The following is a 22,592-nucleotide window of genomic DNA, read 5'->3' on the forward strand; positions in this document are numbered from 1 at the left end:
CTGTGACTCTCTCTTTTTCATATAAATTCATATATATATATATATTAGTTATTATTTCTTTTCTTCAGAGCACTAAGTCCCATGTTCTGCAAAGGAAAATAAATTCTTGTCCTTACATTCTCTCCCACACCCCCCACGTGGCCTTGACAGACAAGCACAGACAGTGCAGCAAATATTTCACTTCACTTTATTTTAAAGAAAAGGGGAGAGGGGGAGAGAGAATTCTTGTGGCATTCCAGAGGTCCCTGGACACTCATTCCAAATGCCGGAGTTGGGCCCTGGGTGAGTTTCAGTCTAAAAGAGAACCTGGGTTTCTAGGCAGCAATCCAAACTCAACACAGACACTTTTTTTCTTTCTAAATCATTTAAAAAAATTAAGACCTGAAGAGAAGGGGAGGGAAAAGAAGAAGGGAAAAAAGAGAGAGAGGAAAGAGAGAGAAGTGAAGGGGAAGGAGACACAACCAAGGTAGAAGAAAATGAGTGCAACAGGAAGAATCCAAGTCCTCTGGGGTTTTTTTGCCAGCCTGGAGTTTTATCACCAATAGACAGAGATCTAACTGTTCAAGGAGAGAGGCAGCTTCCCTCATGGCATGAACTAACAGGGAGGAGAATCAGGACACCTTTCTTTCCTTGGTGATGCCTCCTGCCACAGTAGAGGTGGCTGATCTTCTAGATGGTTCTCACCATGTTTTGCCCACATTGGCTCTGCTCATCCTTTTCCCTGGTGCACAAGTGATGGCAGCTCATCAGTCCTGCAGATGTCCAGCTCTGATGTACATATTCAGCCCCACTACAGCTTTGCTTAACCAGGTCATTTGCATGCCAAGATCTGTGCAGCTCAATCTATCCAGCGCCTTGCTCATCACAGGGGATGTGCTGCACTGCTGGAGAACTGGAGAGACTCCCTCATGACAATTAATGACTCCTACTGACCAGAGCCCACAGAAAGCCACTATCACTTTGCATTTCATGGCATTAATCAACACTGGGGAATACTCAGAAAGTAAACTAATTGAGTAATGCAGTTTCTTACCTCACTCAGCTTAGCCCAGTTGAAGGATTTCAGTGGATGTGAAGGCTGCGGGATAGATTTCTTCTTCAGACTGGGGCCACCAGTGGTGAAGGTGGTTGTTGAAGGGGGTGGCACCCCCATGCTGAAGAAAGGTGGTGCTCCTGGCGGAGGAGGAGGTCCTCCTGGAGGAGGTGGTGGAGCAGGAGGAGGAGGACAGCTGGAGAAGGGCAGAGGAGGTGGCAGCGGTGGCAAATTCTCAGACATGTGAGAAGTGGACAAAGCTAATGGGCCACCTGGAGGAGGGGGTGGTGGGGGTGGGAAGGAAATGGTGCCCCCTTGCTGGAAAATAAAAAACACAGAGAAAAAGAAAGCAAACATTTTAAAAGGCACAATAACTCCATGTTGCCAGCTGATGTGATTTTATTACGGCTTTCAAAATATTTGATGTTTTCTTTAAAGCCTCCTGCACTCAAAGCCATGCAATAAAGGGAGGAATCTCAGCTTTCATTTAAGAGAAAGTTTCAAGCCCTTGGAGTTGTGGAGAAGAGCTTGAAAAAAAGAACCATAAATGGCTCAGAAAAACAGAAAGCTGGTAAAAGAAGCCAAAATGTATTATTTTCTCCTTATGTATGAAAAAAGAGAAAAGTTCAATCTTATGAACTTTTGAACTCCTGGGTTTAAAAGCTAAGGGTTTGAAACACTGAATACCTGTCATTAGGCCCCACTAATGCAAACTGGGAGAGGGGAGGAGGGAATGAATCTGCTCTCTGCAGTGTCTAACTTCTCAGGGCTGTGTTCTGGTGAGTTGTGGCTCAGGCACACTGCTGGGATAGAAGGAGCACCAAACAGGAGGGAGCACCTGCAAATGTCACTTTTGCAGAACTCCAAGGCAGTTCAGATGCTCTTGCAGCATAATAGGAATCATGTTTCTTCCCTAAATATACTTTTGTATCAGGGAGGTTTCTCTCTATTCCACTGAAATAACAACCAGGGCTACCCCACTCAGCAGTGAAAATTGTGGCTGGAGAAGACGCGTGTGCCTCAGCAGCTCCTGCAAGGAACGCAGCTGAGGAGAAGGAATGAAGCAGCCCATGCATTAACCATTCTATACCACCAGCTCAGGGATTTTGGTCTCAGCTAAAAGATGAGCAGCTTCTAAATATTCTCTATTATGACCACAGATGTGCTTCATTCAAAATAAGCTTTTGTTCACCATTCACTAGTTAGCAGCCTTTAAAAAAGGATGGGGAAAACTCCCAGTCTCATACCGAGAACTCATTAAGTTGAGCCACCAGATCATTCATCTGGTCTCGGGTCTGGCGCAGCTCCAAGGATTCCTTCTGCAGCTTGTCCTTCATTTTGTTCAGTGTCTTCATCATTTCATCCTTCTCCTGGGTCTTTGTTTCACATTCCCGCTCCTTCTTCTCTAGCCTGCTCATCAGCTCAGCATGGTCTAGGGGGAACATGCAAGTGGGACAGATGACAAAAAGCTCATGAACAGCCCCTGAGGAGATGTAGGTTATGCTGAAATAAAGCTGACAAATCTGTCAGCTCAAGCAGGGATGTATAATGAGAGCAAGAAAAAGAAAATAGAGTCTGACCGTCCTGACAATGACCTTCAGTGATCAAGACAGCAATGCCCAAGTTTCGGTTAGACTGTAAAATCACTTCATGTGAGGACTGAGGGGACCCCTACCCTGTGAAACACATAAACTGTTCACCATGAACAAAATGTATGCAAAAGGAGAAGTTGTGCCCAGCTGTGCTGCTTGCTGCTCTGTGAATGAATTGGGATCAGTCTTGCCTCCGTTTCTGCCTACCCAAGCACAGAGGATGCACTCACCTTTCCGGAACTTCTCTGCCTGATCCCTCCACTGCTTGACTTCATTTTCATTCACCAGCCTGAAAGATGAAATGAGATAATTTAAACTTTTTCTGAGCTACCCAGGTTGAAAGGCAAATGGCCATTACGTGTAGTGATCAGCAAACGGAAACCCGGTGAGCGTACAAGTTTATACAGCATCATGCCAGTGGTCCTTCTCGATCCAGATTCTGCTCCCTAGCCTACAGCTAATACAAATATGATGCCTTGTTACTCAGTGTCATAAAAGGCATAAAGGAATGGCTGGGGAAGAAAGACCTGACACATTCCTGTCTTCAGGTGATGCTCTCAAAGTGCCAACTCTACTTATTTTGAAAGAGAGAAGACATCACCAATACAATCCCAGCTGGTATGGGTTAAAAATTACCCCATCCTTAATATAAAACCAGATTACCATTGTTTTTCCTACTTTCTGAGGTTCTATCTTTTTTCTTACAAGGAGGAAGAACACTTCTCTATTGGGTAATATATCAGTAACAAGGCAATTCTCATATCTCATACTGGCACAGCTATTTCCTATTACTGACAGAAAATATGCAGGGCATGCTGGGGATTGATTAGATATGCAGAATGAGGAGTAGCTATGAAAGTAGAAAGGGAAGATCAGGCATGAAATCTACAATGAAGTCTGGTATCCAACACCACTGTATTTTTCCATGACAAGAAATCAGTTTCGATTTTGGCTCATGCCTGTAACAAGAGGAACTGTAAAACTTTTAGTACAGGAGAATTTGGTTTCATATAGGACTTATGTTCTATAAATGTTCTTTTCAGTGGATAATTCGGAAGGGTAATGGGCCATGAATTTACCTGCAGAGGCAGTTGGATGAAATGAAGAATCCAAAAGTTTGGCTAAAAAAGGACTGAGAACAGGGAAGTTGAGATGAGAGCCAGCTCATGTAGCTAGACTTCTCAAATGATGCATCCTATGGGAAAAAATAATGGTAATGCCCTCAACCAAGTCTGTGGGTGAGAGCAAACAGACATTTTATGAAGAGGTAAGAGGTTTTGTGTGTCAAGTGGGGACTGCTTTCCCCTATTTGCAATCTTTTTAAACCATGTGTTCATTAGTGAGGAATGGGATCTACATAGAGATGATGACATTATTTTTATTGTTTTCAGTATCAAGGAAAGCTTTCATGAGCATCCTGAATGATAAAAAGGCACATGAGGAAGCCTTGTTATAAAATCTGAGCATTTTTTCTGCTCTTCTAACCAGATTAACATTTACTAGAAGTCAAAGACAAGGACTTTGCTAGAAGATACTGCCAAGCTAAGATGTCATTAGAAGGAAACTACTTAGAAGACTTAACTGCTTAACAAGACAATGAGAAGCTGTAAGTTGAAATAAGAAAGTCCTCACATATGATATTTTATCTCCTAAGCACCTGCACACTGATCATATCCTTACACCTGCATAACAGAAATAAGAAATAATAATCAGCTTACATTTTAATGATATTTTTGACATTGAAGTTTTCCAATGGAGCTATATCTGGATCATCTCCTCGTTCATCCTGAAGAACAATTTGTTGGAGTATTCTGTCCAACAGCTGCCACTGCTGGAAGTTTCCTCCATTCCTCTTATCTGTATGGAAAAAAGACCAACCCATGAGAACTTCCAATTCCACACTGAAGTGCACAGACCTGCCAACAAACTGGCATTCTTTCCTTCCCACCTTTCCTCTCAGTCCTGTATGCAATGAATTACAGAACACAAAGACTAACTCTGAACAGTTGTTAGCAGATTATTGACAAACACTTGGCATACTGGAACAGCACATAACAGGCACGGGCAACTTTCTGCCTGATTTGCACATTCAGGCTATGCAACCCTTTTGACAGGCTAGCTATAACTTGCACTTTAAATGTCTATAAAAAGGATTCCTTTGTGATAATTAATACTCAGTGCTTTCTGGGGCTTCATGTTGAGGGCACTGAAAAAACAATGAGATGTTCTATCTGCATGCTTGGTTATCTGCAAGTCAGTAAAACTCAAGTGGCATGAAAAATTCGTACAACATGACCAGAAAGTGTGGAGATACAGAACAGAAATTGACTGGGGACTGAAAGGGGCTGACAGAAAGGGACTGATCCCATGGATATCAAAACAGAGGAGCCAGAGCAACATAAAGTTCACCTCATCTCTCTAAGTTACATGACCTATATCTTTAGATTCTTTATAACTGCTCCAGTACAATCCTGTCCTGGCCTAACAGGATTTAGTCCTTCTGCCACCAAAAATCCCAGTCAATATGTAAAGCTCAAGTGCTGTTCTAAAGAGTAATATCAAAGAGGCCACTGAGACAAAGTGTTGTTTGAATTTGTGCACAGCAGTACTTGAATCTAATGAGAGCCTGAGAACATATCACATTACTTTCTGAAAAGCACACCATAGTACATCTCCCTCATGTTCCCTTCTCAATCTGACTGCTCAAATATGGATGAAAGTAATGGAAGACCAGCACCTCACACATAACAGGATGACGGCAGGCAGTTCTTTAGTGATCTTGCTGTTACATTCTGGATGCACAACTAGATTATTTTATTGCAGTTAACAAGAAGATTCTTATCACTTCCTTTGGAAACAAATGCCAATATTATTTTTCACTTTGAGTTTAGTAGCTCTCCATTGATGCATTGCCATGAGATAGCAGCCTGAAGACTTACTGTGGAATTTCCCAGTGGCAGAACAGCTTCCAGTACTGTGCTGTTTCACCAGAAAAAATCCTCAGTGTCTTTTTTTAATATTCAAAATGCTATCTATTTCTGGGAATTCCCTGATCTACAGCACAAGGAGTCTTTTTTAAAACTTCAAATTTAAAATCATTAAAAGCTTTGTCAGTGACTAGCTGGAATGTCTCAGCCACTTAATTTTATTTGCAAGTGCAGAGAGGTCTAACTGCTGCCCTAAGTATTGCGACAAAAATTTTGCTGGATGGAGTCAATGTAAGATACCAAGTTCATCAGCCACAGCCAAGTACTGAATGGGAGACAAGGGCAGTGTTTGCCCTGCTATCTGTGAACTTGTACATACACCAAAGCTTCACCCAGTTCTCCAATGCCCCTTGCTCTGGCAACCTGTAAATGTACTCACATGGCATCTGCAAGCAGTGCTGGAGGATGGATAACAAATAGGGATAGGCGTCTGTGTGCTTCAATCTCTTCTTGATCAACTCAAACATCTGAGAGGCACTTTTTGTATCAATGTGGATCTGAAGTGAGAGAAGAGGAAAAACCATCCACAGTGAAAGCCTGTTGAACTGTGAAAGGTCCAGTCAATACAAAGACAGGCAAGTTTTCAGCAACTGGACCTCTGCAAAATCTCCTGCCATGTCCAGCTGCAGGTTCCAGTAACAGACACAAGGGTCCTTGACACCAACCTTGTCATCCCTACCCAGTATGGAAAAGATCCCCAAAGTAAAGGGCTAGAAAGGCAGGAGGCATGCAAAGCCACCAAGAAGCTGTTCTGGAACAAGCAAAACATTTGGGTCCTAGGAACTGGTGGCACAAACAGTAGAAGCTAAGAAAGAAAGGGACAGTTGTTCTGTATCTGTGTGCAGCAAGAGGTGTTCACAAAGAAAGAGGAGACTAAACCATTTGGGACCCTACAGCTTTTTATTGATGCCAGAGGTTGTCTTTGTTTTATGTTCATCTTTGAAATCCATATATTCTAAAATACTGATCCTCTCCACAGGCTCCAAGGCAACAGTCTTCATCAGAGTTTCATGTAACCTTGGGAAGAGTATCAGAAAATAGCCTAAACTTCACCCATAGTCCTGTAAAGGGGATGTCTGAAACTAGAAGGCATCCAGATCATCAGGACTGAGAAGCTGAGAGCAGGATTGAGAACCTCCTTCACTCCTGAACATTCAGGCAAACAAAAGAAAGAAGTTTTTATCAAAGACACTCATCAGAAGTCCTTTGTGTGATCACTGTTTTCATTGTTCACACACCACATATCTCCTACTTGCTAAATGAGAAACAGTGAAAACAAGAGCATTGGCTACTCTCAGCATCAAAGTCAAACGTTAGTTTTAGGGAGCACAAAGGAAATTTGCACCAAGCGTCCCGAGTGGATGCAAGTTCAGCTTTGTCAAGTTCAGGTACTCCAAAGAAAAACTTACCAGGTCAAACCGCTTGGCAAGCTCCAGGTCATCTTCATTTCTGACCATCTCAAAGAAATCTAAATGTCTAAGAGGAAACAGAAAAACAAAACATCTGCCAATGTTCATTGCATGATTCAGACTTAGAAACTAAGTGTGTCACTATAGAAGCAGCAATACCTCAGTTCAGCTAGAACATATGGAAGTTGGCAAGCCTTTCCTACATGAAGTGCTGTCATAGGTATGCAAGGCAAGGGGGTCAGTGACAGGCCAAAGGAAAAGGCTGGCAGAGGTGTACACGCTCTGTAACTGTGCCAAGTCACTGTGTTGAGGTAAGATTCAAAAAACCCCAATAAAATAGGAAAGGGACATTATGTTTTTGATTAATGCAATGCCTGCAGTGATCACACATTTCAGAAAAGTCCACACCATACTTGCTAGCCATCTATTAGATCATTAACAAGTTGATTCTTCTTAACAGTGGAGCAGAGGTGCATTCAGTGGACCAGTTCACAGCAGTCTCTAGATATTCCTATTGATAAGCACAGCAGCATGACAATGTTTGGATCTGGGTGACCTGGTGAGTGACACATTTGAACATCTGGACTTGGTTTACACAGAGACTGGAGCACAGCAGACGATGTGGAGAAAGACTGTGGCACTGTATATATCTGACACAAGAGTCTATGTAATCCAGGCATCCGAGATCCTTGCAAACCTCTGTTATTCTCTTGACTAACTTCCAAAATCCAAAAGTGCCCTAAGCCCCTCCTAAACGCTCCTGGTTGCTGTCCAAAGGAATACAGATTACCTATAGGACAGATTCTCTTATTCTTGTTTATAATGTTGCAGATCAAAAGTAACGTTCTGGTTCCAGCTCTGCAGCAAACTGCAGACATACAACTTGGAAACTCAGAACCTGCACTTAGACGAGGCATACTCAGTCTCAATGAATTCAGTGGAGGCTTCCCTCCCTCCAACCAGGACATGCTTTTGTTCCAGATTTGCTTCAAGAGAAAGCAATTAGAATTGCTTTAGAATTGCAATGGAGGAAATCTTTTGCCACAGCCTCTGCCAGCTTAGTATGTATATTTCCTACCTCATCTGCTGATGTTAAGGACAAATATTTTTTTTAATTTTTTTTTTTTAGGGAGTCAGTTTCAGGAGGAGACAGAGACAGCTGTCTCAAATAAAGAAGAGTTTCTAAGAAGTCTTTCTGTTCATCAGTAGCTGTTGTCCAAAAATAAGTCTTACCTGTCCAGTGTGGCATTCTCGTGTCCTCTGAGCTTGTCAATGACAGGTTGAATTCCCAGCATTAGGAACTCATATCGGAGGTGCAATCGGAACTCCAAATTGTCCTTAAAAAATGGGGGGAAACCAAGTTATTTGTTTTCAAAAGCTGTCAATCACATTAAAAAAAATTACTTAAAACTTCAGTTCTTCCCTTTTTAATATTCTCTATCCTGGCACCAAATTCACATGATGATTAATTCCAGTAAAGTAAGTAAAAAAGAAATTAATGCCTTTGCCTCCATTTCACCTAAAAGTACAGGTATGTACTCTGAATTTTACATATGCAGTCATAAGGACAGCACAGTCCATGTCGTTCCATAAGGAACAGAAGCTATTGGCTTTTTTCCTGCTAGTCCATTAAAGGTTCCCCTCCTGGTTACAGATGAACAGTATTGCAGTCTTCCTCCTGGTTTTTCTGTTTATTTGTCATAAAACCATATACATAAAATCACATACTCTGACCTTCTGACATCTATTCACTGGGATGTTACAGGATTCCCAGAGACAAAGACAAATACATTGTCAGACAGCTCTCATGAGCTTGTTGTCTGTTGTGGTTTAACCAAAAAAGACAAAAAAGCCCATGTCACAAAAGTAACACGTTTTATGAAATAAATCAGTTTAAACTATCCTCCAGACTCAAAAGGAAGCCTTGTTAATAAAAGTAAAACAACGGGGCTTTTTTCTGAAATGTCTCCCTTTGATATTTTAAAATTAAAATGTTTTGAGTTTGGCTTTGAGTCAAAACAACTTAATATTTCAAAACATTTCTGAAGGTAAACCAAAATATTTTCCAAAGAGGCTGAAATAAAAAGGTAAATGCTCTGCAGTTCTTAAAACAAACAAACAAAAAAAAACCCATAACCAAAACAGCAAAAAACCAACCAAGCAACCAAAAAACAACCCAAAGTAAGCACTTCAGTGTAAATAGTCTATGTTCTATTGAAGAAGCTTGAAATGAAATAATATGGAACACACTGTAAGACTGATCTGAACAACTAAGCATTATTTTCCACTAACTATATCCACTCACTACCACAAGATTTGTGACTTAATCTACTAACTATTTCCAAGGTAAACTAATTTAAACGTAACATTTTCGAAGGAATTTCCAGGGCAGTGGCTCACCTCACCAGCGCCTGCATTCAGGACAGCGTTGATAAAAGACATGATGGCTGTTTTGAGGTTTACTTCATCTCGGTATCGCCCCATGCTCCGGTCGAGCTCATTTAACAATGACTGAAACAGAACAGCAAACAGCGTTAGAGGACATAAGCCAGTTCCTTGCAGGATAGATTGCACTTCTGTATACAGGGGGAGATAATTGTAAAGAGCTGTCTTTTGAGTAATAAAGCCTATGCCTGAACCTTGAAAGATTTCTCCTTGTTCCTTCACTTACCACCATTTAATATGAAGCAGACAATTATTACCTCTTGGTAAGCTCCTTTTATGGATTTTCAAATCACAGGAATATCCCCTGTGCATACAGCTCCAAAGCTCAAAGTTGAATTACACATCTCCACTGGAAGTGCAGTTAAGCTCCATTTTCCATGTTAAAGACTCATAGAATGGTTTGGGTTAAAAATAACCTTTAAAGATCATCTAGTCCTGACCCCCTCGCCATGGGCAGGGACATCTTTCCACCAAACCAGGTTTCTCAAAGCCCCATCCAGCCTGGCCTTGAAAACTTCCATGGATGAAGCATCTACAACTTTTCTGGCCAACCTGTTCCCAACCATCTCCACCCTGATCATAAAAAAACCTCTTCCATTTATCCAACCTATGTCTAGCCTATTACAGTTTAAACCCTTTAGCCCTTGTCCTGCCACTACAGGCCCTGGCAAAATGCCTTTCTCCATCTTTATTATAAGCTCTGTTTATATATTGAAAGGCTGCTGGAAGTTCTCCCCAGAGGCTGCATGTCCCCCTGTTAACCAACTAACAGAGGTACTTAGCATTCAGGGGGTGCTCAGCACAGGCATGCTTTTGGTCTAATTTCTGCATACATATTGGTATTTTACCATAATCTTGTGAACATCAGGAGACAAAGGAGAAAAAGACTAGACAAATAACGTTGGTAGGTTTTGCCTTATTTAGGATTAATTCCACTTGAATATTGACCAAAGAAGTTATATGCAGAAACTGATTAGCCATGAAAGCAACTCTACTTTTAGCTTTGTACTGATCATCATTAATCTTCTCTTCAAGATCTTCTCTGATCAGTTCATAATTCCAAGGATGATTTTCCTTACTGAAAGAGTAACAAATTCCACTTGAGATCTGCCAGTTCAACTGTATGAGTTTCACTCCAGCGTTAATAATAAATGCCTCACACTCATATATTTGTTTTGCTGTCACACTAAAAAAGAGAGAATTCTGTTTAGTCTCCCCAGGAAGATGTTATAAGATGTTATATCCCTTTTATAGAGGGATAACAAAGACAAAAATAACTTTTTAATGTTCAGCTCAGCAGACCATCTAAATAACATTTTGAAGCTATGGTGCTGAATAAGGAAGCTCATTTTCCTCTAGTCAGTCTTTTGTCCCTGGGGACTGAAAGTGTTCATTCATAGCAAAATCCTTCCTCTGCTAGTCATCAGTTTCACAGGTCTATCTTGTCTCCTGTAGAAAGCCAGGGAAATACGTCTCAAGAAACAGGAGGAATATCCTCCTGTGCATTCTTCAGGGGAAAGAATAACCTCTTGGCTTCATGCTTGTTTTTGTGCAAAAATATTTTGACCTATCATACACTGCTACTGACAGCTGTTTTTACATATGAGCATAGTATGTTCATTATCAAACAAGCTTGATTTCATAAACTCCTTTCTCTTGCTACTTCTACATTTCCCAACTGTAATTTTCAAATTTCCCTATTCCAGGCATTTGAGCTTTGATCTCATCCAACATCCCAGTAACTGTGCTATGACCAAATAATATTTTGCTAGAAATGGGAACCAGTCTTACCTAAAAGCACATGAAATGCCCTACTGAGCCAGGCTGGTGGTCAGCTCAATCCAGCATCCTAACAGTGACAACCAGAAACTATTTGAGAAGTCTTTAAATTCACCAACAAAACTAACTGCTCAACTTGACAAACAAGCAGAAGTGAAATAAATGAGGGAATTTTATTCTGTTACCACCAGCTTTGACACTGAAATCCAAAGCACATGTGCTTTCTTAGAATAATTGAATTAGCCATCACTACAGAAGCATCAAAACCAAGGATGATTTTGCTGGTTTTCTTCAGAGGCTTCATTCCTGTCATATTTTCTCACAGACTTACGTCTGTGAGAAAAAAACCGAAAGTTTTCTATCCCCCATTTTAGAACACTGAACTACGAGCAGAATGCAATGGGAGGCAAACCAAATTCAGGGCAAAAAAACCCAAACCCCTTTGTTGCACTAATCTAATTGAAGAGCAGCACATCTTCATGTAATTGTTCAGCTTGACAAGGAAACACTGTAAGTTCTTGTAATTCCTAAACGTCAGAGTCTACACCCACATACTGTGGCCAAACTCCAATATCTCCAACTCTTTGCAAATGGCTGAGGTTCAAATCTTCACTTGAACATTTCCTGTGAAAAAAGGTTTCACCACACCTCTTGGCAGCCAGTTCTGTGGCCCAATTGATCTTATGGTTACAAAGGTTTTTCCTACTATTTAAGCAAAACTTTCCTCACTTAATCCCATTATTCCTCCTCACTGACAACCAGTAGGGTTTCATTCAATCTGCAGCAAACCTCAAAAGGCTTTGGCTGAGCCCTCAAGGGAAGAAGGAAATCAAGGGGGAATACAGCCTTTTAACTTGTTCCTTGTTAGATCCTCTACTACAACTCCAAATTGATCAGATTTCTCCTTACAAACTATGGTCTGTACTGACAGTGTTTAACACAAACCAGGCAAGGGGGCTCTGGAAGGAATGCTCCTGACCTCCACCTTTTTAACTGACAATATCAAACTTTCTTTATTCATTCACCTCAAACTTCAAAATTTCTAGCAGCATTAAGGAGGAAAACAAGAGTTTTCTGCCCAGAGCAGCCCAGTTAATATTTCCATTGGCACGTGAAATCAGTTCCTTTCCGTATCTAACCTAGGTTCTCTCAAGACTAAAAGAGAAATTCTTTCTCCTCACAGGGATCCACAGCTAGATGAGCGTTTTAAATAGCAAGCTATGCTGGAAGAGCACTGGAACATCCTGATAAACTTTTTGGGCCAAGAGACCATTATGAATTTGCAATACTAGTTTGTCTCAAAACATGGCATGTTAAAAAGTATAATGTGCTTCAATGTCATGACGCAGAAAAAAGGAGGGGAAGCAGCAAGCATAACAATAATCAGACAGGCAACAGCTTAGGGAAGAGACAGATTGTGCCCCTTTCACAAGGGAAACCAGTCATAAAATGGATAATTCAGACATGAAAAACTTTAAAATCAGAGACTCTTCTTTCTCAGTTTTCATAGCATTTTATAAAACTCCATCTTCACAAGAAAAAAAACCCAACAAGATAAAGGAACATTTTTATGATCACACAGTGAGCCAGTGACAGAATTACACTAGTACTGATTCTGAATACATCACATGGAAAAATATCCCAGCAAGGACAACAAGGCCTCATCTTCCTAATTCTACATTTTTGCTCTGAGGATTTATTGCTTGGATTTCAAGTGTTTTCTTTCATCTCTCTTCTTTAAGGGACAGAGTAGGATTTGTAGGCAAAGTAGCATATTTCAAACAATTGGATGAAAACAGAGTTTTCCAGATTGCCTCAGGGAGGAGATTGAAGGCATGGCCTTATGCTATTGTGGTATTTGAGTAAAGAAGGAGTATTACTCTGAAGAGGATAATTTTCAAGGAATATCTTAAGATGAACTACACACTGCCCTGTTGGACATTAAAGTGAGAATCATTCCAGGCAGAAGGGAATAATAAAAGGGTTGACAATTAAAGCAAGCAAAGGGATAAGCTCAGGCAAGATGATGTGGAAAATGTCAGAAAATAGGAATAATGACTATATAAATTGAGACATAAACATAAAGTATAGAATCTTCTTGGAAATACTGAGACAAAGATGATTTTGGTAGACCTATAAACACACTGAATATCAAAGACAGGGTGAAGTTGCAGTACAAAAAGGCAATTGGGTGAATACTGGAGCCTTAACAAAAAAGAGTAAGTTCTGGAGAATGTCCCCAGGGCTTTAAAGTCAATCCCAACTGAAGTTAGGGACTGACAGTTGCAGTCAGTAGACAAAATGCTGGCAATTTAGAAACAAATAATATTTTACATCAGTTTCAATTCAGGGTAAAACATGAAATTTTTTGTTAAGGAAATAGTTCTTCATATTCATATAAGTTCTATATATATTTTCCATTAACTTCAGCAAAAAATAAAATAAAAAAAGAAAGAACACATCAAGAAGCAAAGACATCCTTTTTGAAATATTTCAGCAGAGTTTGATTAATGGTCTTCAGCTGGTATTACTTGGTGCAATTTAGTTAATTGGGACTAAAAGCATTTATAATGCTCAGGAATCTCACTGCAATTTGAATTTTGACTTCAGATACACAAGTAAAAAACTGTAAGTTTTCTATTCAAGTAATAGGAGCTATTGCAGGACAGAGTAAATGCAAGTTTAGTAAGAACTGTCTCTTAATTCACAGCTTTCCTTCTCCACTAATTCATTAGTTGCTGAGTCCTCTGACAAATTTTGGCAACTATACCAGGTAGCAGGAGTTGTGTTTAGAACACTGACCAGTAATAACTTCTTACATTCAACAAAATAGGCCATGTTTTATGTTGCTGTGCTAAATACATGATCTTTACAGTCCACCACACTTGTGCAAACTGGATATAATCAGTGTTCCAATCTAAAGTTGTCATCACCAAGTTACTCAGGTGTTCAAATTTTAGATAGCTGTAAGTAAATCATTCTCCTTCTTCTTACAAAAAGGAGTGGAAGGAGAACCATGTACCCCAAATTATTATTCATCACAATGATATTCCTCTTCAAAAGGGAAAAAAAATGGTTTTGAGGAAACATAGATCTGGATTAATATTTATTACATTTACCTCCTGATTCCCCAATGGACATAGTGCTGGTCACTACAAATGACATGGGGGAGAGTGGGACACTTAGGTTTACTGCTACCTGCAAGAGCTGAAAATAAATTCAAACAGATAGTATACAAAGTGCCAGCTTTCACAGATGAGGAGGAATAAACTGACAGCAAGATGGCTGAATGGGATGGCAAGTATTTTCAACCACTGTTGTCTAGAAGGCAACTTATGTAAAAGCAACACTGGCACTGATATTGTCTGAGGTCAGCATCACCTGTAAGTTTTTTGTTGGACATTCCAATAAAAGTGAGCTCAGTACAATTTCCAGAAAGCCCTGCACTTTTACTTCACAAGAATTGAGTTGATTTCCAAAATTTGAGATTATTTTCCTCTTTATGTTTGTTTTTTTTTGTATTATATCTCTACTTTAGCCACTGTCTTGCAGAGCTAGATATAGAGAAAGACTGAGCAGTGCCTTTACAGTTCCCAGCTGTCCTTCCCCCACCAGCTACAATCAGTCTGCAATGATGGACCATAGAGGCAAAGGAATAAATTTCTACTCTGCATAGTTTCTTCTGTTCCTACAGCTTAGTTCACAGTTTTATTACTTTCACAGAAAGAATTCTTGTTTCTTGGTTCTGCCAGATTCCCCACTTGTGGTGGATAGTTTTTAACATAACAGTGTTTTGGTCTGGCTGGTCAAAGTCAAGCTGCAAAGTGTAAAGTTTGCTGCAAGCTCCACGTTTTTGGACGCTTCAATACACTGAATGATGCTGCTAGCTGCTCGAGCTGCAGGAAACACAGCCCCCAAAGCATTCAGTTTCACCCCAAAGGGTTCAGTTTCACCCCTAAAGGATATCTTCAGATACTTGCAAACTAGGACTAGGATTAAAAAAGGATAAGAAAAGGCTTTCCTTGTACACCACATCTTCGATGCTTACAGGAAAGGTATAGAAAAACCATTGCCAGCTCATCCTTCTTTCAAAATGGCTTCCCATATTCAAGTTACAGCTGATGCTTTTCTTGACAGTAAGCTGCAAGACCATTCTGAGGCAGAGGTGCAGGGGGGCAAGAGGCAAAGAGATGTAACACTCTTAATTTTAAGTGCTACAGTGTCAGAGAAACTTCCTCTAAATGGTAAGAAAGACCACGACCACATTTGTTTCTTCAGGACTTAAAAAAATCCCCAGTCTCTCTGTTAGAAGAATAACTGGGGATGCATGAGGAATGTCTTTGGATGAACCCTTACCTCCTCAAAATTAAACTCAAGCTATTGCTGAGTGTAGTAGAAAAATCCAATTTCAGTCTCTAAACACAAGTAATAGTAATTGCAAACAGGAACACATTCCTTCTGCTAAATCATTTTGGGGATTGGGTGAGGCTTTTTTTTTTACTTAAGAAATAAAAGAGAGAGACTATCCATTTATCTTTCATTTTTTTAACCCAATGGAAAAGTATTTTGACAAGAGCAGCATTTATGCAAAGTACTTCTCATGAATGTAAGAGACTGGTAAGCACCCACAAATCATTCCACCAGATTCATCAAAAGCTACGACATTTTACCCTGCAATGACTTACCTCAGTTATTCAGTAACTTTTAAATCAACACAGAAACAGAGAGAGAGAGAGAGAACATCCAACTAGGGTAAGCTCAGCATCTATCTCCCTCATGAGCTTATTAAGCAGAGTCAATTGGTCCAGTAATGGCAAGTTAACACAGGACAAGTGTAGTCAGGCTTGTGAGTCACCACTACTTTTTGCTAAGCAGCTCAAGTTATCCTCACCTGTCTCCCAGGTATAAAAGAATGCCATATTAATTCAGGAAGGATTCTTTATTTCAGCTAATTACTAGAGAACAAGCTGACTTTAATTTTTTTCCTTCTCCTCCACAGGCAGTACCCATTAACCTCCACATCATAGCTCATGTACATGGCTTACTTCCTGCATCTGCACTGCTCATTCCTATCCTACTCCTGTACTAAAGAATGGCAACATATTCTTACAACTACAGCTGTAATCTCTTCACCTACCAAGTTTTACTGTAATTATGATTATCTCTATTGAAATAGGCTCAAGAGCTTCCAACTGAGGCTGAAAGGCCCTCACTTCCGGAGCCATACATCATACGTGTCACACCTGCGTATCGAAGACACGCATCACGTCTGAATAGACAAGCAGTGCAAATGGGGCAGTGAACATAGAGGCACAGACCTCCCAATGCCAAATATAGGTTAACACCAAACCAAGATCTCCTGCATCCCTGTCCCAGGTCTGAGTCACATCAGTGAATCCCACAGTGCACTTGGTTCTAACACAAGCATTGGCAGCTAGTGGCCATCAGCACAGACTGTTCCCCCATTCACTTTAACAGTAATTGCAGCCTAAAATCCATTAGCTGAGAAGGAGGTAGGAGATAATGACTGTTAGGCATTGGGATCTAGTGCCTGTTGGTTTACCACCACTCTAATCATTTCACCTATGAAAGAATAGTAAATGGGTGAGGTTATCCCAAAGTTAAGGAGCCACAGCCTCACACACAGCAACAGATTCTGTAATGTTTTTGTAAAGGTGCTCAGTTCACTGGGAAGAGGAACGCTATAGAAGCAGCCAGTAGTATCCACAATAAAAGCCTGTCACTGACCTACTTCAAGGTCTCTGAGAATGAATTTCCCTTCTATTGTCTGAATGGGAGTTATTTGAGCCAACAGTTGCTAAGTGATGATGATTCACAAGTTGATTGCTAAGTGGCAAGTGAAGTGCCTCATCATTTACATACATCATTTAATTCATTGTCTCCATTATTTAACCCGCAATTGTTTTATTACTAAATTAAGGATTTAAAATCAGGACAGAGGCTCCTGGAATTCTGTGGCTTCAGCTTCTAGGACAGAAAAAATCATTACCACCTCAGAAATGCCATCGAGTTAAGGTATGAGCAGATTATCATCTTTCATTTAGCCCAGCAAAGCTCCATTTTCAGGCAAAATAGACAGGATTTTAAGTTGGCATTAATGATAAGCAATAGGTCTTGAAATATAAATAAACAAACAAACAAATAAATAAATAAATATATCTAGTGATAATCTATTTGAGGAATTTCCCTTCCTAAAACAAAATGATAAATATTGCCTTTTTAATACTTAGCAAGTTTGCAATATATGCACTGTAAAAATCACTCATGGCAGAGATTCCTCATTCTGGGTATTTCTGTTAAAGTATCCTCCTTTTACCTGGAATCTTGTCCTTTCTGCAGCATAGACTTGGTAGTGAAGCATGGCCTGCAAGACTTTTTTGTGACCATCTGGTACCAAGCAGACAGCCCCTAGGATCTCCAGCACGGCAATCTTGGTCTTAATGTTCTCAGTCCGTAAGCTCTGGGATATGATGTTGATACTTTCTGGATGGGCCAGGACATGAGCCCGTCCTTGGGAGTTGTTCATCAGTGCCTTGATACACCCTATAACGGATGTGTGGATGCGGCTCTCTGAGGTCTCATAGTCCATGCTCTTCAAGAAGTTCAGCAAACAGCTCAGGCCATCCAGCTCAATAAACCTGGTTACAAACCTGAAAAGAGAAAAACCAGAAAAACAGGTAGGAAGAACAAGGAAAGCAGACCAAAGGCAATTTATTCAAAAGATATCATATTATTCAACCCTAGATCTTTAAAAGCTGGCTAGTTCTTAGCCTAAATTCACAGAACAATTCCCAGGTTTTTAAGAAAAACAAAGCAAACAAACAAAGAGGGAAAACATTCCAGCTAATAATGGTGTGTTACATAGTTTCAGGGTAATTATATGCTATCACCTTACACTCCTGTTTGGTCTCTGTGTTCTTTGTTGCAGTTACCACCAAACACTGCTGTGGTTCACCTCACCAGCTGCTGCATTTTCAAGGCTGAAGGGATCCTTTCTAATTGTTCCATCTTACACACATGCTAACACACCCAACACACAGACTTCTCACCACACTTTCAGTTATGAGTTCAGACTATCTTGAAAACCATTTTTAGGCTTAGCTCTAACTTTCAGCCAATACTGCTTGTAGGTTCCACCTCCAGGATTTGGGCACACTGACAAACACATTCCCACTCTCTCCATTAGCCACACTGCCTTTACACTCCAATCCCATGACTTATGTATAGGAATATGTTATATTTAAAAGGGACATGTTCTTCTGTAAATGGTAAAGCCCCTCTGTTTTTGTTGAAAAGCAGGGTTAAAAAATCCAGATGTGTCAATTTAGACCATGCAAACAGCCCTCTAGACAAATCAGTAGAAAAGGATGGAATTAGGCAAGTCAGTTCAAATTCAGTTCATTCTAGCAATGTTTCATTTGAAGTTCCCAGGATTAAAAATGGGGATTCAAGGACATGAAAAGGGCTGCAAATAATTTCTCTAGATTGCATTGTTTACTTCGTGCCTCCTCTAGCATGTTGCTCAGGTAGGTACGCTTTTTTTGGAATGTCTGAATGCAAAACCATGTGCATCACACTTGAATCTTCAGCCTGTAAAAATGTACACCAGCAATGATTTGTCCATGGCCACACTTTGAACAGCATAACACAGAAAGACACTTCAAGCAATTGAAAATGTTGCTAAGAATTGCCACCCGTGCAACAAACTAAAAATACCAAAATTCTGTCTCATTGTGCTTTTACTGAGCCCCTCCTCTTCCCTAATGTACCATATTTCTTTTTCTGTCCACGAGATGCTGCTACTTACAATCAGTAATAATGGAAGCACGATACTGAAAGACCAAATTTCACTCGTCTCTATTCATGTCCCTGTACCAGCAAGTCAAATCCAAGCCATATTTATATTTTTCTGGATAATATGGATTTGACATATGTATGGTCTTTTGGTGGTTACATTCCACACCACACAGGAATTTTCAGAGTCTACCTGAAAGTTACACTCACTATGCTGATAGATTTGCCAACTTACAGCTTATGTGGGCCAGCAATTTGACCAAAAATATGGAAGAGCCTGGTGCATTCAAAGTTTCAGTCTAAGGTTTGGGTTTTGTCCAAAATTGAATTTCAAAGTGACTATCGGAGTAAGGGCACACAGAGGAACATGTGCACACCAAAAATGAAAACATGGTTTAACTGAACCCTGCTAAGACAATCTGCCAAGTTTCACACAGGTCTGATTGCACATTCTTTGGATGCATCATTTTTTCTACCCTAACAAATCACAGGAGCATAAGCCCCTCTTTCTCCTGGCCCAAGAGCATCACTGGCATTGTGCACCAGGAATTTGGTAAGTCACCCTAAGCAGTTTGTTATTCCAACTGATTACAGAAAGATTCAGACTTAATTAAGTCTCTGCGATGCATTTAGCTGCTAGCTTGACAAAGAAGACTTAAACAAATGCATTCATAGCTAAAAGAGTTGCTGCAAAGGATTTTTTTGGAAACAAAGTAAGCACAAACTCAGCGTGTAACTAAACAATTATGCCAATGAATTCCGGTCAATTCCCCAGGCCTAAAGGGGGGAGTTGCTGCTGTCTCCACTATAGAGGGGCTACTTTAAATTCTCCTTCTCCTCCTTACCTTCAAAGTTCCATTCTCTACTTTATCTATTCCCTCTGTCTTTTGGGGGCTGGGGGAAAGAGACAATTTTTTTTTCCCATTCCTTTAACTTCGAAGGCTGAGGGAAGACTTAAGATGAGTATGTTTCTGAAGTTATAGAGCAATACTGATGGAAACATCCTAAGAAGCAGGAGAGCAAAGGTCCCCTAAATGCACTTTTGGATAAAACACATGATTGTATGACAAAACGAACAAGGCACTGCAACCTTCATGTATTTTAGCCTGCTCTGATGACCATGTGAAAAAAAATGGTAAACGCACAAAAGTCACATTGTCCCAATTAAATACAAACTCTCACTAAATTCACTGGCAGAGCAATTTTTCTAGGACTGTTAGGATGAGGTCATTCCAAAAAAGGGGCATGCGCTGGAAAGTGGTGTGTGTCACAAAACTTGATTAATGACATAATTTAAAACAATGTTGGGACTTTCCTGTACTATTCCTAGCCCAGAGAGCAAACAGTGAGCTGTGTTACTCAATAGCAAGCAAAGCCAAGTACCTTTCTATTTCAGCTGCAATCAGAAGCAGGAATCAAATTATGATTTTCATCTTCCTTTTTCTAAACACTTAGTTCCTTATTCTCTAGAAAAGCCAGAAACCATGCTGGGGGAGGTAAAGAAAAGGCAAAAGCAGTTTCTGGCCCAACAGATACTCTCAGTATGAGGATTTGCTTGGTGTGGGGAGGTGTGTGAGTAAATGTCTGTAGGGGCTAGAAAAAGAAGTGGAAGTTTACCTGACAGCCCGAGAGCCACAATCCTCACACTGTTTGGTGTTTGTGCATCTGTCTGTCTCTAAGCAGATGCCTGTGTGTGTATGTGCAAAAGCAAAGTCAACCTAAACCAGTAAAGAACCTTCTCACACACAGCATACAACACATGTGCAACTACCTCCCGTCCTACACAGCCTCTATGCTGCTAAGTAAGGTCTTGTTCTAGACTGGGAGGTGTAAAGTTAAACATATTTGCCAATGCATTCTGGCTAGCACATTCAAATACTCAAATGTAAATAAAGCAGAGTGTGTTTTAATAGGTGCTAAACAAGCAAATTAAAGCCTAACCTCACCTCAGACTCTCACTTGACCAGTTTAGCACATTTTAAAAGGCAGGGCACCTCTTTGCCTTTCAAGTTTTACAGAGCGCTGATCAGAATGAGTTAGCTAGCTCTAATAATAAACCTTTCATCCAAATACAGATGTGGTGGCCTAAGAGGTACTGACCCACTGATGGATTCCAAGTGTTGGGGGTACAGCCTCCCTGTAAGACTTGATCCAACTCAGGAAAGACAGAAAGATCATATGCTGTGAGTGTGCAGAGAGCAGGATGTTCCCACCCTGTTAACAGGCAAGGCTACACTTCCCTGCAGCATTAGTTTTTGAACCAGGGGGCACACATAATCCTGATAACTACGGAACAGATGAAAAGTCTGGCATAACGGATTTTGCTTGCTGGTTGCATAAATGATCCTCTTCAGTATGCACCTGGATGCAACATTGTTAAATCAAACAAAAACCAGCAGGAGGTAAACCTGAATAAAACAAAAGGAGGAACACACACAATAAAGGGTGTTAGTGATGATTTGGACTACAGGAGGTATTTTTCAAGGGCTCCAAAAAGCAATTTTTTTCCCAGTCCCTTCTAAGTTTTTGCTTTTGCTGCACTTCTGAACCTCCATTTCTGGGGCACTAAAATACCAAATGAAAAGCTCTTCTCTCACTGCTTCTGTCCAACAGTTTGTCATCTCAGTTGTTTATAGTTCTAAGTTTTTACAAACCTGAGAGAAAATGTGTTTCTTTACAAGATGCAGATGTGGCGTTTTTGTTCTCTGTGGCTGCGATTGTTCCTCTGTGCTAGGACATAACCTGGCTTTACTATTTCAGGGCAGCTCCTAAATACCAAACAAAGTGCACTTGCTCAAAGGGGACCACGAACTTCCCCAGGGATGCTCCTATCCCGTTTTCTACAAAGAGGAGATAAACTCAAGTTTGGGTAGGGCTGCTTTACTTTTTATAGTTAGAACTGGTGGGTTGGAATGGAGACAGAGATTAGTAATTACTCTGCATTATCTACTAGAAGAGACAGAGTTTACAGTAAAATAAAACAGAGAGCCAAATGCATGTATTTTTCTTCTTTTGTTTCCTCTGGATCAGAGAATTCAAGCAGAGGAGCCTACCAGAAAGCTGTCAGAGCCCCCATGTACCCTACTATCACAAAGGGATTCCAGACAGTTCATCCTCTGTGAATTTAGGTCTCTATTTTCTTCAGAGGCCTGATGAACAGAAGTGGCAAAGAAAATAGGATTTGATATCCAAATTAAACTAGAAAGACTAGTATTTTGAAGGCTTAGGTATCATACTGCTTATGAGAGGGATTTGATGGAGCTGAGGGCCTCTCTACTGCAACCTTTCCATCAAGAAGAAATTGGCTTGTTGATCAGGCACTGGCATGCAGCCCATTTGGCAGCTAACAAATTGAGAGGCTGGAAATTAGTTGAGACACAGGACTCAACCCAAAATTTGGCTTGGCTTAACTGTTTTTTTAAAAAGCCCCACAACCATCGCCAGCGATTTAGAAGAGAAGACTTTATAGGGTAGCCCATAGATGCTTGTGCTTGTCAGGGTTATTACAAACAGATGAAGCAACAGGCTGTTG

At 40.4% G+C, this 22,592-nt stretch overlaps 1 protein-coding gene across 5 annotated transcripts in view; it reads right to left on the reverse strand.

Moving 5' to 3' along the window:
• DAAM2 (dishevelled associated activator of morphogenesis 2) overlaps nt 1–22,592 on the reverse strand; it is a 204,010-nt gene that overhangs the window by 48,027 nt on the left and 133,391 nt on the right. For all 5 annotated transcript variants that reach the window (XM_010391811.4, XM_010391813.4, XM_010391810.3 and 2 more), the window contains 9 exons: nt 17,583–17,916; nt 9,422–9,532; nt 8,255–8,358; nt 7,022–7,088; nt 5,992–6,109; nt 4,344–4,482; nt 2,856–2,914; nt 2,281–2,465; nt 1,034–1,351 (listed from right to left, as the gene is read on the reverse strand). In XM_010391811.4, the coding sequence (XP_010390113.1) occupies nt 1,034–1,351; nt 2,281–2,465; nt 2,856–2,914; nt 4,344–4,482; nt 5,992–6,109; nt 7,022–7,088; nt 8,255–8,358; nt 9,422–9,532; nt 17,583–17,916 (1,435 nt within the window). The remainder of the gene's footprint in view (nt 1–1,033; nt 1,352–2,280; nt 2,466–2,855; nt 2,915–4,343; nt 4,483–5,991; nt 6,110–7,021; nt 7,089–8,254; nt 8,359–9,421; nt 9,533–17,582; nt 17,917–22,592) is intronic.

Source organism: Corvus cornix, chromosome 3 (genome assembly GCF_000738735.6).
Source record: "Corvus cornix cornix isolate S_Up_H32 chromosome 3, ASM73873v5, whole genome shotgun sequence".
In the NCBI taxonomy this organism is placed as follows: domain Eukaryota; kingdom Metazoa; phylum Chordata; class Aves; order Passeriformes; family Corvidae; genus Corvus; species Corvus cornix.